The sequence below is a fragment of the Ailuropoda melanoleuca genome, chromosome 6 (assembly GCF_002007445.2).
Source record: "Ailuropoda melanoleuca isolate Jingjing chromosome 6, ASM200744v2, whole genome shotgun sequence".
In the NCBI taxonomy this organism is placed as follows: Eukaryota; Metazoa; Chordata; class Mammalia; order Carnivora; family Ursidae; genus Ailuropoda; species Ailuropoda melanoleuca.
Genome location: NC_048223.1, coordinates 113,304,855 through 113,323,077, shown reverse-complemented (window position 1 = coordinate 113,323,077; position 18,223 = coordinate 113,304,855). Strand labels below are relative to the sequence as shown.

The 18,223-nt window shown below is 37.2% G+C and overlaps 1 protein-coding gene across 2 annotated transcripts in view; it reads right to left on the bottom strand.

The window, feature by feature from the left end:
• The window catches only part of NHLRC2 (NHL repeat containing 2), a 68,926-nt gene extending 50,755 nt beyond the window's left edge, over positions 1-18,171 (bottom strand). Inside the window, exons 1-2 of one of the 2 annotated variants that reach the window (XM_019805749.2) lie at positions 17,747-18,171; positions 14,741-14,893 (exon numbers count right to left, since the gene is read on the bottom strand). In XM_019805749.2, the coding sequence (XP_019661308.1) occupies positions 14,741-14,893; positions 17,747-17,924 (331 nt within the window). In that variant the 5' untranslated portion in view covers positions 17,925-18,171. The remainder of the gene's footprint in view (positions 1-14,740; positions 14,894-17,746) is intronic. The other variant, XM_002913566.4, reaches the window with a different exon arrangement.
• Between the last annotated feature and the right edge of the window lie 52 nt (positions 18,172-18,223).

Below are 18,223 nucleotides of genomic sequence, written 5' to 3'. Positions count from 1 at the left end.
GTTCCCTCTCTCGCTGGCTGTCTCTCTCTCTCTGTCAAATAAATAAATAAATAAAATCTTAAAAAAAAAAAAGATATGACAAAGGATACAGATGAACATCCAAATGATAGATACACAGGACAAGCTCTGGGAGAGGGGGCAGAGCTTCCATGCTCTCACCAAGGCCTTCACTCTCCCAGCACCTTCATGTGTTTACCAACTTGGACGCTCTGAACTCTGTACCTTTGGAATTTTTATGGAGGCTTCATCACATAAGCATTATAGATCATTAACTCCATTTCCAGCCCCTTCCCCCTCTCTGGAAAATGGGATGTGGGGCTGAATCGCACACTTCTAATCATGGCTTATTCTTTCCTTCTGGTGACCAGCTCCCATCTAGAAGCCCACCAAAGGTCACCTCAGAATAAAACACACTGTTAATCTCCCAAGAAACTCCAAGGGATTCAGGAACTCTGTTAAGAATTGGGGTCAAAAACCAAATATTAAAACAAAAGATGCCCTAGTGCTCTTATCACTTAGGAAGTCACAAGAGTTTCAGGACCTCTGTGCCAGGAACCCAGGGCAGAGACCAATATATATATCTTCTATTATCTTACACTTTTCCACTTAGAAATTTAAAAACTCTCTATCAACTTGACAGAAAGGTGAAACAGAAGTCGAAATTACAGAATTTCTAAAAAATAAGGAAAATACTATCTATAATTTATGGGGATATACATAATGTACTGACAGAAGAAAATTCATAGCCATCAATTCAGAGTCTTAAACATTTATATCAAAAACTAAAATAGATAATTAATTACCCTGTTATAAAAACCTAGGAAAATACACAAAAGACCTCGAATAGCCATAGCAATCTTGAAAAAGAAAAACAGGGGTGCCTGGGTGGCTCAGTCAGTTAAGCATCTGCCTTCAGCTCAGGTCATGATCCCGGAGTCCTGGGATCAAGTCCCACATTGGGCTCTCCGCTCAGCGGGAAGCCTGCTTCTCCATCTCCCTCTGCCAGCTGCTCTGCCTACTACTCGTGCACTCTCTCTCTCTGTCAAATAAATAAATAAAATCTTAAAAAAAAAAAAAAAAGAAAATCAAAACCAAAACTGGAAGTATCACAGTTCCAGACTTCAAGTTATAGTACAAAGTGGCAGCAATTAAAACAGTATGGTACTGCCATAAAAATAGACACAAAGATCAGTGGAATAGAAAACCCAGAAATAAAACCATAATTATATGGTCAATTAATCTTCGACAAAGGAGGAATGAATACACAATGAAAAAAAGACAATGTCTTCAACAAATGGTGTTAGGAAAACTGGATAGCTACATGCAAAAGAAAGTGGATCAATTTCTTTCACCATACACAAAAATTAACTCAAAATGGATTAAAGACCTAAATGTGAGACCTGAAACCATAAAAATCCTTGATGAGAACACAGGCAGTAATTTCTCTAACATCAGCCATAGCAATGTTTTTCTAGATATGTTTCCTGAGGTGAGAGAAATAAATGCAAAGATAAACTATTGGGTCGACATCAAAATAAAAAGCTTTTGCACAGCAAAGGAAACAATCAACAAAACTAAGAGGCAACCTACTGAATGGGAGAAGATATTTGAAAATGACACATCCAATGAAGGGTTAGTATCCAAAATATATAAAGAACAGATATAACTCAACACCCAAAAAACAAATAACCCAATTTAAAAATGGGTGGAAGACACGAACCGAAATTTTTCCAAAGAAGACATCCAGATGGCTAATAGACACATGAAAAGATGTTCAACACCACTCATCATCAGTGAAATACAAATCAAAACCACAATGAGGTATCACCTCACACCTGCCAGAATAACTAAAATCAAAAACACAAGAAACAACAAATATTGGTGAGGACGTGGAGAAAAATGAACTCTCTTGCACTGTTGGTAGTAACGCAAACTAGTGCAGCCACTGTGGAAAACAGTATGGACGTTCCTCAAAAAATTAAAAATAGAACTACCCTACCATCCAGTAATCACACTACTGGGTATTTACCCCAAAAATACAAAAACACTAATTCAAAGGGATACATGCACTCCTTTATTTATTGCAGCATTATTTACAATAGCCAAACTATGGAAGCAGTCCAAGTGTCCATCCATAAATGAACAGATAAACATGTGGGGTGTGTGTGTATATATATATACGATGGAATATTATTCAGCCATAAAAAAGAATAAAATCTTAACATTTGCAACAACATGGATAGTTAGACTATAATGCTAAGCAAAGTAAGTCAGAGAAAGACAAATACCATATAATCTCACTCACATGTGGAATTTAAGAGACAAATGAGCAAAGGGGGAAAAAAAAGAGAGAGAAACAAACCAAGAAACACATTCTTAACCATAGAGAACAGATGGTTATCAGAGGAGAGGTGGGTTGGAATATGTGTGAAATAGGTGATGGGGATTAAAGAGTACACTTATGATGAAAATTAAAAAAAAAAACTAGGAAAACAACAACAAAATAAATCAAAAGCAAGCACAGGGAAAGAAATGAAAATAAAACCAGGAATTAATGAGGTGCAAAACAAAATCCAACATCTATTCCTGATTAATAATAAAGAAATAAAGAGAAATAGAAAATAAATAGAAATTGATGGGTATTTTCTTTCCGGAGGAGAGGGTACACTTATTCACATTTATTGATACAACTGGTATGTCTGATCTAAATTCTTTCATATTTTCCTCTACTGTAATTTCTGTATATATTATATTTGTCTGTGTTTCTCTATATGGTGTGTCCTTTCTTGTAAAAAAAAAATTGGGTATAAAGAAGATGTGTATGTATATGTATACATATATGTGTGTATATGTATATAATATTACATATAATATTATCCAGTCATAAAAACTAATGAAATCTTGCCATTTGCAACAACATGGATGGAGCTAGAGAGTATAATGCTAAGTGAAATAAGTTAAAGACAAATACCATATGATCTCATTCATATGTGGAATTTAAGAAACAAATGAGCAAAGGAAAAGAGAAAGAGACAAATCAAGAAACAAACAAACCAAGAAACAGACTCTTAACTATGGAGAACTGATGGTTACCAGAGGGAAGGAGAGTGGGGGGATGGATGAAAATAGGTGATGGGGATTAAGAGTACACTTGTCATGATAAGCACTATGTATAGAACTGTTGAAACACTATATTGTATAAGTGCAACTAAAATGTAACACTGTATCTTAACTATACTGTAATTAAAATAAAAAAATAAATTTTCTTTGGATTTTAGGAGAGTTTGTATTTTTCTTCCAGTGGTTACCTTTGTAATATAATAATATTTTTTTATCATTTTACAAAAATATTAATCCCCATTTTTCATAACCTTTTACTATCTGGTCATTTTTTTTACAGTGATTGATTTGAAAAAGAGGAAGCGAGCATGCAGGAGAAGGAACAGGAGAGAGAGAGAGAGAAAGAGAGAATCTCAAGATGACTCTATGTTGACTGTGGAGCCTGACGCCAGGCTTGATCCCACGATCCTGAGATCCTGACCTGAGCAGAAACCAAGAGTCAGACATTCAACCGACTGAAACATCCAGGAGTCCCCGATCAATCATTTTTAAATGGCATCCTTTAATTCCCACCTATTACCTATACAATAATCAATAGTTTTCATTCTCTCCCTCTTTTCTCCCTTTCTTAGTTGTATTCTTTCTACCTCTATATGATTTTACGTTATTCTTCTACCCATAGGTGACAGAGCTATATTTTATCAATTTAGCTAAAGTGGAACTGTTTTCCAGTATTCTACTCCCTGCCTAGTTCTTATCCTCTACCGTAAGAGATATCTTGTGCGTGGACTGGAAGGTGCAAAGGCAGCAGCAAACATATTCTCTTCTGCTTGGAACACTGGTGCAGGGCACCACGTGCTACCGCATTGCACACACTCTGTAGCTTATCTGCGGTCTCACCTTGCTGGCTGGCTGGCTGGGGGACAGGAGCTAAGCCCCATAGCTGTACCAGAGCTCCTGCCAGATCTTCTCCCTCAGCTTCTCCAACTCCTGGGTCAGATGAGTGCATAGCTCCCCAACAAAGGACACCACCTTACTCTGTTGGTCCCCTCACTATTTAGGTTGGAAGCCTGCATGCGTTCCAGTTCATGCTTGCAGACGGCAGCTTGCTTTTGCTCTCCCTTATTTCATTTCCATCTTTCCTTTTCAACTGCCTCACCTGCTGACATCAAGTTGAGGCACCAGACACACAAGTAACAGTCATATGCAGACTAGATGATCAGCTCCCACAACTATATAAGGTTAAGTGCCTATAAGAAATCCTTTATTATTTCTCATCATGAATACACATATGAAATCTTCAGCCATCCATCCATCTGGCAGTTTCATTAGTCACCCTGGTTAGAAGAAGCCATCTATCCCTCAAATAGATTCACCAGCAAGTAGATTGAGAGGTACATCTATTCACAGGTGACTCTGAGTTCTTGGACATTCAAAACTGGTGTTCTACAACCCTGATTGACTCCTGAAAGATAGCTGGTTAGCTATAATATCCTTGGTTTGTAGTTTCTCTATAAAGATTCTTAAAAATGTGCTGTTGCTTTGCTTTGTATGTTATTTGTGTAGTCTGTCCTGTCTAATCTACATGCTTCTGAAAGTCATCATTTTTCCTGGAGGTCCTAAAGGTATTTTTTTAAACATCTTTAGAGTGTAATAGTTTAAAATAGGATACTTCTTGGGCTGTTGTTCTATTTTAATTTTCCCTGGTATCTGGTAGTACCCTTCAACATGTAGATTCAAGGTTTCTTTTATTTTCAGAGCATTTTTTGGATTCTAATTTTACATATTGGTTTTTGTCAGTTGTTTTGATTTTTGTCTTCAGTCTCCAAGCAGACCTCTTCTGCCTTTCTATTCAATCTTTTCCTCTGTTTTTATCTTTTTAGCTTATTTTCATTCTCTAAGTTTGTCTACCCCCCGCTTTACTTCAATGCCCCTTATTACATTTTTATATGAATTTATTGCCCCTTAGGCACCTTATAATTTAGTCTTTACTTCTAACATAATTCTGATCTTTTTCTTATTCCTTCTCTGCGTTCAATCACCACTCATTTCTTACAACTTTGGGCGGGGGAGGGGGCATTTCCATTCTTAGTTTTTGAATTTCTGATTCAAGATTCTTTTTCATTATTCCTAAATGCTGTTTGAGGATCTATCTATCTCTAATTCAATATGGACTGTGTTACAGTTTTTGTCAATTTTGTGATCATTTTTAAGAAAGGATGTTCATCAGCATTTCAACTCTGAATCACATTTTCAGCTTTTTACAGTTTTATATGGATGTGATCTGCTTTTTAATAGTCCCATCCATTTTGTGGACAGGGTTCCTAGGTCAAGAGTGTGCTTTTCCAATAGTTCCCTTTTTCTGTGCAGTTTCATTTTTGGATAGCTATTTTTGGAAGGAGGGATTGATGTGTATTTTGTCTTTTTTTTTTTTTCCTACAAGATCCTTAACTTTTCCCTCTTATTTTTTTTAAGTAGACTATCTTCAAGGGAAACTAGAACTCTGTATCTAATTCCCTCCAAGAAGCAATGCTTCTCTCAGGCTTCTGTTCTTAGTCCCACACTCTTCCAAGAGCTGGTGCTATGATCCAAACCGGTGTTCGGTATTTTGCACTTAGTGCTGGAGTTTCTCTTTCTGCTGCTAAGGGGGTCACTCTGTGCCTCTCCCGAGATCTGTGAACCACTCTCCTTTTTTTCATGGAGACTTTTAAGCCTCTCCCATTCCTGTTCCAGCACCTGCAGGCTTGCAGGAAAAGGATCTTTAATGGAATTCAGTTTATTTCTCAACTTACAGGTAGTTTGAAGGCCATGATATTCTCTGTCTCCTAGTATTGCTGAATGAATGATCAAGTGTGGTTTTAGTTACTCTCCTTTTTGTTTTTATGTTTGAGGAAGAGGAAAAGATAAATGAGGAGACTCAAAATCAGGTGGCCCTCATTCTCCTCCAAAACCAGAGACAGGAGAAAGAGATTCCTGGTTTTAACATCAGTTATATTGAGATATAATTTACTTAATTTTGTCCCTCGATACTTTGTTAACTGATTAAATAAATATAACTAAATCCTAAAACCAGCCTCTTACTTAACAGAGAAAAATGAGAAGTATTTCCAATAAGATAAAGAACAAGGGAAAGGTGCCCACTGTCTCTACTACTACCGAATAATGAATTGGGAGGGGGTTTTTAACCAACTTAGACAAGAGAAATCAATTATAGAAAAAAGATTTGAAAAATTTCTTTGCAGATAATACGGCATGTTAGGGAAACCACAGAGAAACAATTATAAATGCAAACCAAGTAAAAGATTCAGGAAGCAGAATATAAAATTAACAGATAAAAATCAATAGCTTTTATATACCTATACAATAACCAGTTAGAGTATATAATGGTAGACAAAACCATTATAATATACCCACAAATAATGAAAAGATTTTCGACCACATTCTAAAATGCAATTTAAAACTACATCAAGGGGCACCTGGCTGGCTCAGTCAGAAGAGCATGCAACTCTTGATCTCAGGACCATAAGTTTGAGTTCCATGTCAGGTGTAACGTTTACTTAAAAAATAAATAAAACTACACCAAGATACCATTTCTCACATATTAAATCAGTACAAATTAAAAAGCATGTCGGGGCGCCTGGGTGGCACAGCGGTTAAGCGTCTGCCTTCGGCTCAGGGCGTGATCCCAGCGTTGTGGGATCGAGCCCCCACATCAGGCTCCTCTGCTATGAGCCTGCTTCTTCCTCTCCCACTCCCCCTGCTTGTGTTCCCTCTTTCGCTGGCTGTCTCTATCTCTGTCGAATAAATAAATAAATAAAATATTTAAAAAAAAAAATAAAAAAATAAAAAGCATGTCAACACATTTTACCAGAGCAGCAGTGGGGTAAGAAGCACCTTCACACTCTCTCAGCAGAAACGCAAACTAGTACAACCCTCCTCGAGCAGAATATGGCAATACCCAACGAAACTATACTATATGTATTTAACTTTGACCCAGCAATCCCCCTTCTAGGAACTTACCCTTAAGATATGCCACCAGCAATATAAAAACATATTCATAAAGTTATTCACTGTTTGTAACTGCTAAATACTGAAAACAACCTAAAGGCTGATGCATGGGATAGGACAGTAACTGAATTATTATTATAAATTACAACACACACACTCACACACATTGGGGTGCTAAGTACTATTAAAAATAATCAGGAAGTTCTCTACGTAGAGTGGCTACCAGAATACACTGCCACATTAAAAACACAAAATGAACAAAAACACCTGGAGTAGGTTACTGTTAGCATTTTTTTTAAAAAAGAGAAAATAGAAAGAATGGAAGAATGGGATGGAAAGAATGGGAAGATAGAAACAGCTAGAAGAGATGGCTAAATGGAACTATACTTTCTGTATAGTTCTGACTTTCAGGGCCATGTTTAAATTTTACATCCTCAAAAACAAATAAAATCAACTAAAAATACAAACAAACAAATGAATCTAACTGTACTTAAAATGAATAACATAACGTCATGGGGAGTGGGGAGGACCATTCTAAGTAAATTTTGAATTAGTTGAGAGGGACTAGAAGCAAAGACAACCCAGTAGCAATGAACACAGGTAGTGCCCACATCTTGGTTTCTCAAAACCATTCCCAATATTCAATACTAAAAGGTATCAGAGCTCCCTAGAGAAATGGTTGATTCAGGGAAGGGGCTGGGAAAGTACAAGAGGAACCTTTAAATATTTTGTTGTGACAAGTAAGAAAGTGCTCAAAGAATGATAAGGACATATCAAAAGGACACAGGTGATAGCCTGAAGAGGATTCCATTTGTCAAAGAGGGTCAATATGAACATCTAAATAATGATGGTGATGATTATAACCAAACGAATAAGATTCCACGAGTCAAATCTTTATATATTTTATGTGTAATATACATACACACAATATTTATATAGAGCATAACATACATTACGTCAAAATATACATACATATATTCATTCCTTCTGATAAATATATCCAGCACTTCTTCGAAGAAGTGAAAATTAGGGGGAGATGGGAACCCTGAGAAGGTGTTAACTAGGTGAAGAGCATAAGGAAGGAGATGCATGGAGAGAAAACAACACACTACAACAGAGTACATGAAAGACAGAAGAGACTGAAGAAGGTAAGTGACGAAGCACAGAGAACGAAGGGGAGCATGGGACAAAATGAAAATAAGCCTATAGATAGGATCGACCTTGTAAGTCATTTAAAGGATGTTTTGGATTGTTATTCTTAGGAGCAATGGAAGTCATATGGAGAATGAAGTGCAAGTCTCAAAGATAATTTAAACTCATGACCCTCCGCTCTAAAGCTCTTCTTTCTACAGTGTGTCCTTTCACTGAATGGTACCAGCATCTGTCCAATTATACAAGCCAAAAACCTACCTAGGGTATCTCTGTAATAACCAAAGGGCTCTCTCTCATCATCCATATTTAATTCGTGACCAAATCCTATTAATGTTATCCCTCTATAACTAGTTTCAAGCTATTACCATGTCCCATAGGGAGGATAATAGCCTTCTCACAGGTCTCTCTCATCCCTTCTTGAACACTAATTAGTTACCCACCCAGGAGTGGGACTAATCTTTAAACAAACACAAATCTCATCATGTCACCCTCTTCCAGAAAATCTTTCATTGTCCTTTGTATAAAACCCAAATCTCATCTCCCCAGCATGTTTTCCACTCCTTCTCCTCCCCTCAGGGTGTGATAGCAACCTGGCCTTCCTTCAGTTCCTCCAGAATATCATTATTCCCCTTGCTTTGATCCCTTAACACACAATGTTCCTTCAGCCTGGAATGTTCTTCACCCTTTCTCACCTAGTAAAGCCACACTTTTCTTCTAGATCTCAAGCTCAATTTTTGCTCTTAAGAAAGCCTTAAATTCCTCCAGGTTAAACGCCATTATTTGTTTTCATAGCACCCTATAATTTTCCTTCTTAGCACTAATCAGAAATTATAAAACTATTTGTGAGTATTTGATTGTAAGTCTTGCCCCTGTTAACAAGACTATAATTCCTATTAATTATTTAGGGATCATGCATGTTTTATTATTCACTAGCGCAGTGCTTAGTAGGAAATAAAATGAATAGATGGGACAGAAACACTGAAGAAATTTATGTTTATACAATATATAAACCGTATCATATTGTCTAAATAGAATATCTATATTAATCTACAAAGACAACTGCTAAGTAGTGATGACTCAAATTTTTTCAGTGTCAATAATCTTTTTTTTTATTTTTTTAAAGATTTTATTTACTTATTTGACGGAGAGACAGCCAGTGAGGGAGGGAACACAAGCAGGGGAAGTGGGAGAGGAAGAAGCAGGCTCCCAGTGGAGGAGCCTGATGTGGGGCTCGATCCCAGAACGCAGGGATCACACCCTGAGTTGAAGGCAGACGCTTAACGACTGAGCCACCCAGGCGCCCCTCAGTGTCAATAATCTTAAAGTATAGAGATTTTTAAAAAATTATTTTGCTTTTTCTGTCAATCATACACAATAAAAAATAGAATGTAAAAGATTCTTCACTTTTTGAATCTTTTGCCAGCACAGGGATCAAAACTACTCCATTAAAATAAAATATGGAACAAAAAAATAAAATATGGAAGGAAAGGGAGAGGGAGATGAAGGAGGGAGAGGGATGAGCAGGAAGGAGAAGCCATAAAAAAGAATAACTGCTTCTAAAAATATTAGTAATAAAATAATAACTTCAAAAAATCATTTTAAAAGCTTCAAAGGTCTTAGTTTTCAGAGATATAGATATATAGAATGTACTAGATTATAATTATATATAGCAATATATGTAACATTATATTTATATAATATACAGTAAAAAGCACAGTTTAATCACAGACACTGTAATAACCTAGTTAAATGCAAGGACTGAAAACAGTTGAGGAGTTTTACATGTTACCAAATCGTAAACAGACACATTCTGAGATCTAAACGACAAGGATGACACTTCACTAGGCCAGAAAGGGTAAGGGTATTCCAAGCAGAGTGCACACTATGTCAGGGACTTAAAGCTGGAAGAACCATGACACTGGGGAACTAAAGGAAGGCCAGGGAGGCTAGAACACCCTGAGGGAAGAGGAGTAGGGTGTGGACAGGTAGGATTTTAGGTTTCATACTAAAAGCAATGGAAACATGAAATGATCAAAAATCACTGAAAACTAAAACACAGAGCCGAAACAAATTTGAAATTTTTTTTTTAGAATTTCAAAAACTGACATTGCCCTAGGTCTCTCCTGAAACATCCCAGAAGTTTGCCATAAACTGACCAATATTTCCATCATACTTCATCTATTTAAAAACAGAATAATATATGGACTGCTACAAAAAGAATGGCTAACAGACACATGAAAAAATGTTCAACATCATTAGCCATCAGGGACATTCAAATCAAAACCACACTGAGATACCACTTTATGCCAGTTAGAATGGCAAAAATTGACAAGGCAAGAAACAACAGATGTTGGCCAGGATGTGGAGAAAGGGGAATCCTTTTATATTATTTGCAGGAATACAAGCTGGTACAGCCACTTTGGAAAACAGTGTGGAGGTTCCTCAAAAAGTTAAAAATAGAGCTACTCTATGACCCAGCAATTGCACTACTGGGTATTTACCCCCAAAACACAGAGGTAGTGAAAAAAAGGGCCACATGCATCCCAATGTTCATAGCAGCGATGTCCACAATAGCCAAACTGTGGAAGGAGCCAGATGCCCTTCAACAGATGAATGGATAAAGAAGATGTGGTTCATATATACAATGGAATATTACTCAGCCATCAAAAAGGATGATTACACAACATTTGCATCAACATGGATGGAACTGGAGGAGACTATGCTAAGTGAAATAAGTCAAGCAGAGAAAGACAATTATGTGGTTTCAGTTATTTGTGGAACATAAGAAATAGCAGGGAGATCATTAGAAGAAGGAAGGTAAAAATGAAAGGGGGGGTGAATAACAGTGGGGGGACAAACCATGAGAGACTATGGACTCCGGGAAACAAACCGAGGGTTTTAGAGGGGACGGGGGTGAAGGGATGGGCTAGCCCAGTGAAGGGTATTAAGGAGGACATGAATTACATGGAGCACTGGGTGTTATATGCAAACAACGAATCATGGAACACTAAAAAAAAAAAAAAAAAGTTAACATAGCATGCCGGACTGGTATTCTTTTGAAGACCTGCTTATAAGGCCCTTGCCTGGATTTCAGGAGGGTTCCCGCCATTCCCAAAACAGGTAAGAGTGTCTTGCCATGCCTAAACTGGTCGTACAAATAATATGGTTTATGCTGAACACTTGCCTTCGTTCAGGGGCTCTAGAATCTTCCTACTTGCTGCCAGGCAGAAGCTGCCTATTTGGACAGCCCCAGTAAAAACCTTGGTTGCTGAGTCTCTAATGAGAGTCCCGGGTAACATCTCAAATGTGCTGTAACAACTCCTTGCTGGGGAATTAAGTTGTCTTGTATGACTCCAGTAAGAGAGGAAGAAGCCTGTGTTTTGTCTCCTCTGGACTTAGCCTCACCTGAGCACCTTTTCCCTTTGCTGCTTTCACTTTGGATCCTTTAGCTGTAACAAATTACAGCTGTGAGTCCTCCTAAAGAATTATGGAACCTGGGGATGGTACTGGAAATCCTGACACACCATCAAATTATATATGAAAGGTTTAATTTCATTATAAAATTAGAACTCCATTCTTCTAATTTTTAATAAAGTATAAAACAGAAAAATAGCATCTACTACATAGTGAGAATACCAGCATTTACCCAGTAGTACCCTGACATTTAGGTTGTCAAGTCTGACTTAATTATGCATTAACATATACCTAGCAGTCACATTGTAAAATATGTCAAGTGTTCCTAATACATGTTTTTTTTTAATAAAACAAGAGTACTTTTCCTTAATAGCCATTGTGCTAAATTTGGGTATTATATAATAACATACCATTAATGCATCCAGCATAAAAAGGCAAAACAATTTATAAACTCTCAAGTAGAAACAGAAAAAAAAACAAACCCCAAAATGTGCGATACCTATCAGTTTAATGTAAACATGTGCTAAATCATTATGAATTAATAATAAGCTTAGGGCACACCTACATACTTAAATGTTTGAAGATCAGAACCATTCATTACTATTAAATATCTTTTTAGTTTAGACTCTGGCATTTATAATATCTCATGCTATTATAAAAATACTGGTCACTGTTACAAACTTGATTTTAAAAGCTGTTTTACAGAGGAAGGAGACTGGTATTAATTTGGACTCTTTCCAGGCTGTTTTTGAATTAATAAGCACTTCCTCACTTAGCTGAGCATTTTTGGCTTACTGATGAAATGAACTGAATATTCCATGGAATTTAAAATAGGCTGCTGAATGTCACTTCAAGAACTATTATCGTTGCTGCAAATATGTTCAGAAACATAACAGATAGTAACGAGACAAGACACATCGCTGTAAGAAAGCAAATTAATTTAGTGACAGCTTACTGAGCTTTCATGTGATAATCTCTGGGTACACCTGCTTTTGTGAATATGAATTAAATGTATATTTTGAGCAATGTAAAAATATTTTGAAGTTACCAGCATTTTCATAAAGTAGCATATTATTGAAGTAATGTTTCTTTGAAATTAGTGTTGGGATCACTTCAAGTATCTGACCTCTCAGAAGTGTATTTGTATGTAAAAATAGTTTTTATTTTGCGTCACAATGTGCTACAAAATTGATGCTTCCAGTAAACCAAGAAAGAGGTTACAAGGACCCATTCCAAGAAGTTTTTGAATTTGCTTCAGGTGTGGGGTAACCAATTAAGTTAACCAAATACAGTCTTTTAGGGATCATCTTAAGTATGGAAACAGTTAACTCTGGAATTCTTAACCCAGTCTTGCATCCTCCTATTAAACAAACAAACAGGGACGCCTGGGCTCAGGTCATGATCCCAGGGTCCTGGGATTGAGTCCTGCATCAGGCTCCTTGCTCAGCGGGGAGCCTGCTACTCCCCCTACTTGTGCTACTTGTGCTCTCTCTCTCTCTGGCAAATAAATAAATAAAATCTTTTGAAAAATAAAATCTTTTGAAAAATAAAATCTTTTGAAAAATAAGCAAATCAAAACAACCTCAAACATCTCTGTATCTTCAGTGGAAGACAAAAGCTAAGCTATTATGAATGTTAATTCTTAATAACAAAACTTTTCACAACTGATCTGAACCTAACCCACTTCCTCTCCTTTCGTCTTTCCTAGAAATCCCTACAATCCTGCCACATTGAACTACTGTCCTCTCCCTAAGAAGCCTACTATTCCTTGTTTCCCTGCTTATTTACCCGTCACTTCCTCAGCCAGCTTTCTCCTGCTCCCTTTTCATTTTCAGCTGTACTTCTGCTTATTTGTCAAGTTCCAGCTTAACTGTCTCCCGCTCTGAGAAATCTTTTCCAGCGCTTCTAGACAAAGTGAATTACTCCTTTCTTCAGGTACCATGATGCTTTTTATTTTGTTAAAACTCTGTTACATTATTTCCTCAGCAGCTAGCAGAGTACCCTGCATATACTACATGTTCAATAAATACACTTCCTGTATTTCAATATACTACATGTTCAATAAATACTTACACATGAGCTTGACCAAGACACACAGGCATCCAAAACTAGCAGATAATGAGATACTCTTATTTCTTAAATCAACAGAGGTAAATTTTTGAAAACGTTGATTTAGCTACCAGGAATACTAGAGTTCTTCATAAATCTCAAGGACTGGCAATTTCAAGACACGATGTATTACAATTTATAAGCATCCATATGTAAACATACAAAATTTTAATCTATCACTCCTTTTTAAAAATTACTCTTTTAAAAACTAAGTTATCTTTCAATCTGTAGTATACTCTGTTCTCATTTTTACTCGAAGATCAGTGACCCTCTCTCCTTTTTATCACTCCAACTGTAATTTAAACCTAATTAAATGGAACTTGTAATTAGTTGCATTCACCCCATATGCTTTTTTTTTAGAAAGAAGTAAACAAGAGAAAAATCTAAAAAAAAATTTCAAAGTTCTAAAGCAAATACTAAGTATAATCTCTTACATCTTCAGAATTTGTAATACCATAAAAGAGGATTTCCTAGTGTGCTTTGGAAAACATTAACCTTTATAAATCATTTTTTAATAAAACAGGGTCAAAGAAAAAGTATCTGCTATAATACTTGGCATTCCACTGTAGTTCATGTCATCTGAAATTAAAGGAAGTCCAATCACATTTCCTAATAAGAACTTTAAACCTTTATATCTTAGTGGGAAGAGTGTAAGATTTGAGTCACAAGTTTCATTTTCTCACAGGACAAATTTAGGTAAGTCTAAATATACAAAATGAACTTTTACAAATACTTGATCATAAAAAAGTAAATCATGTCCTCAGCCTCAGAGGAAAAAAATATACTAAATGCTGGTTCTTTAGGAAAGCAAACCATTATCACTAAGCTTAACTCTTCATGAGAGGGTACATGGAGTCCTTAAACCATAGATTAGAAATTACTTTTAGAATCACTGAAGTCTTGCCAAATGTTCATTTTCCTGTGAGCAAATGAGTCAGCTACTCCTCCAGTGCCTATGCCAGGACAGTCTGTTAGAAACCAATCAAAGGGCAGATACCTTTATCAGAGTATGTGTGTTCTAATGCATGAAGATCAGGCAATAGGTGAATACAGTTTATGCAGCAGTAGGTGAAGAAATCGAGGATGACTACTTTTCCACACAGATCCTTGTAGACAGAAATAGGCTCTTCTGTGTTCAGCCATTCTAATCCTGAAATTTACACAAAATAGATTATGATTAAAGGAAAAGGCAGAGATAATTTATCTAAAACTTCCCATTAAAATGTAAACCATTATTATTTCTAAGGAAGGGATGAGGGGGTGGGGTAAGATGGGAAAGATTCTATTATGGGGCAGTATGCAAAGATAGTAAGAAAAAGCTACTAAATTCTTTCAGAAATAGAATAGTCTGTGTGTGAAAGAAAGCAAGATCAACACATTTAGGCAAGAATGAGAGTAAATATCAAATATTAAGACGACTCAAGTACACAATCAGGTTCAAATGAACTTTTGAGAATGAAGTAATCTTAAGAATAGTGAGACAGGACTAAATTCAAAAAGGAGCAAAGTGTTAAAATATAAACATATAAAATGCCTAAGCCAATTTCATAAGAACTAAAGTGCTCTAGATTTGAATGAGACCTTAAATACAAAATATTTTAAATGCAAAGTTAAGCAAAATATACTATTATAGATTTCACAGAAGCAACATTAATATTGATAAAGAATGTGTTCCCTTCCTCCAAAGAAAAATGGAATCTCATTAATCTGTACTTTTATAAATCAGAATTTATAATTACCTGAGCATGACTTATACTTTTAACTATGCACTATAAAGATTTTATTAAATATTAAAAGTACAGCATCTCTACTTAACCAACTTAGAAAAACAAAGATAATGAGCTTATTGTTTATAAGTAAATGCAGCCACTAAAATTATTAATTACATCTCGAAGCAGATACTCAGAAATATTTTATAGAAACTGAAAGTCAAAGTTGGGTGGAAGTGAATAATTAACAACTAATGACTAGTCATAGTAACTGGAGTTACTCAAAACAAAATTCTAATAAATAAATAAGTAAATAAATGAATAATCTGCCAATCAAACTAGACTTTCCGCCTTAAGTAGTCCAACCTGGTGAGGTTTTAGGGTAGAGTAAGCTCTTAATTATGCATTAATAAAGCGTTAATGGTACACCAGGTCAAGTAATCATATAAAATTTCAAACTTATGTATGTTTCACATCTTAATTGCAAAATATCTATGAATCGGTCTTTTAAATTTATTTTTTGTGAATAGTCAAGAGTGACTTAGATTGGAGGGTAAAGAAAGTATTATTATTACATGTCAGTTATTGCACTTACCAGGCTTAATAATAAATTTTACAATAACAATTACAATTAATATAATTTTAAAAAACTGTCAACATTTATTGAGCTATCCTACAAACTAAGAACTTAATATATATATCACCTCTAATCCACATAATTAACCTGAATGCTAAATACTGGTTCTATTTTATGAGGGAGTAAAGTAAGGCGTAAGGCTTGGAGAAATCAAGTAACTTGCTCAAAATCATGCAACTAACAAATGAAATAACTAGGATTTAATCCCAAATCTGTCTGAATCCATCTGTTACACAGTTTCCCATAAACACATCTCTCTGAAGAAATGAACAAAGCATATTGTTTCTGAGATAGTTATGTTTATGACTTCTTGATTATAGCTTACTGATAAACCAAGAAAAACTGTTACCTCGTATTCTGAACTCAATAATCAAATCCAGCAGAATATTTCACTATCTCAAATACGAAGCCTGAATATTTTGTTATATTATTTATGAGTCACTACGGTCAAATCTCATGGTAATAAAATACACCCACTGTAAATATAAACACGACCAGAAAATAAAAACACTGGCCCAAAACCTAGCTGGTGGCCTGCTTGCTTATAACACTATACCATGTAACTAACTTCTTAGCAAACTTTTAAAAAAATATGCACATACGTATATAATCTCTCAAAGTTCTTTTGATGGGAGAAGCAGTCATGCACCCAATTCTTCCCTAATAACTCCACAATATTTCAAATTCATTATAGGATTAGTAACGGAAAAAATAAGCATTTTTGAAGGTGGGAGCAAAAGGCTTGGAAAAACACATAAGACTCTTGTCAAAGGCAAGGTTCTGATCTATCTCCCATGAGATACTGAACTCTGCCCCTCCAACCAATTAACTATACATGTGGTTTCAGTGTCACACCAGGAGACATGCCAACACCACAAAACAATGCCAGTCCCAACCAAAGAAGGGAAAGTATGGTTTCATTTATCATAGCAAGAGGTGCTTCCCAAATAGCACTACTGGGAATATCTGTTCCCTGGTATTCCAAACACTCAGAGCTGGGATTCAAACCCTAGAGACAGACCATAATTGATTCAGGTTTTAAAAATTACAAATTTCAAGACTTTGAACAAAGAAGTGCCGCACAGCTAAAATGCTTGCCAATCCGGGGTCTGCATAATCCGGCTGTGGCAGTTATTAGTTGTGAAGCCTTGAGGAAATTACTCAGCCTTCTTGTGCCTCAGTTTCCTCAACTTTAAATAGCTCTTTAAGAGGCCTCAACAAGTTGTAGAGAGGATTAAATAAAATAGTCCCCTGACGTGTTTACAATTGTGTGTGGCACATAAGTGAGCAATAAATGTTAGCTTGATGTGCAGGGGATGACAATGACGATGCTGGGCAACCAGACTGAAAGGACAGGGTGGCATAGACATTTCAATCCTTGCCAACCGGGGCCACTAAACATTCATGGAATGTCTACTTAGTTTTACACAAGGCCCACCGGCAGGGACTCGGGATACAGAGGCGTAAGTGCACGTCCCCTCGCTCTCCAGAAAACCACCTTTTTCCGCCGCTTGGGGACCCGGGGAAGCCGCAGAGCTGGCGAACCGCCCGGGAGCGGTCGCGCAACCCCGCCTCGCCCCTCGCTTCAGGGGAGGGCGCCGTCCCCGAGGAAGGGGAGGTTCCGGGAGGGGTCCCCACCCCGAAGCCTGCCCCTCACCTTCCGGAAACTCGGGCACTGACAAGTCCTGCTCCCAGCCGTCCACCTTCTGCAGATACTGGTAGACCAGGCTGTCCTTCTCCTCCTGGGTGACGGCGTCGAGCAGGGCGTACTCCAGCGAAGTCTGCGCCGGGAGCAGGCCCGCGAGGCTACAGCCCCGGGCTCCGGGGGCCGCCATGTTCTCTCCGGACAGTCCAGAGGCGGCCGCCGGGCCCGCGGGAGGGTCTCGAGTGGGGAGAGAGGAAGCGCTTACTGTCCTTTGGTTTCAAAGCGGCACATTCACCTCACTCTCCAGTAGCCCAACTCCACATAAACGTCACCTTTCCCTTTCGTAATCATGCATTCCAATGCTAAGGTGCAAACTGTTGGAATTCCCGGGCCCGTAATTTAGCTACGGGCCCAAACCACCCCGCCCCTTCCAGAGCGTCCCGGCACAACTGAGCCTGGACATTCAGAGCGCCAGATTCAGCATGGGGA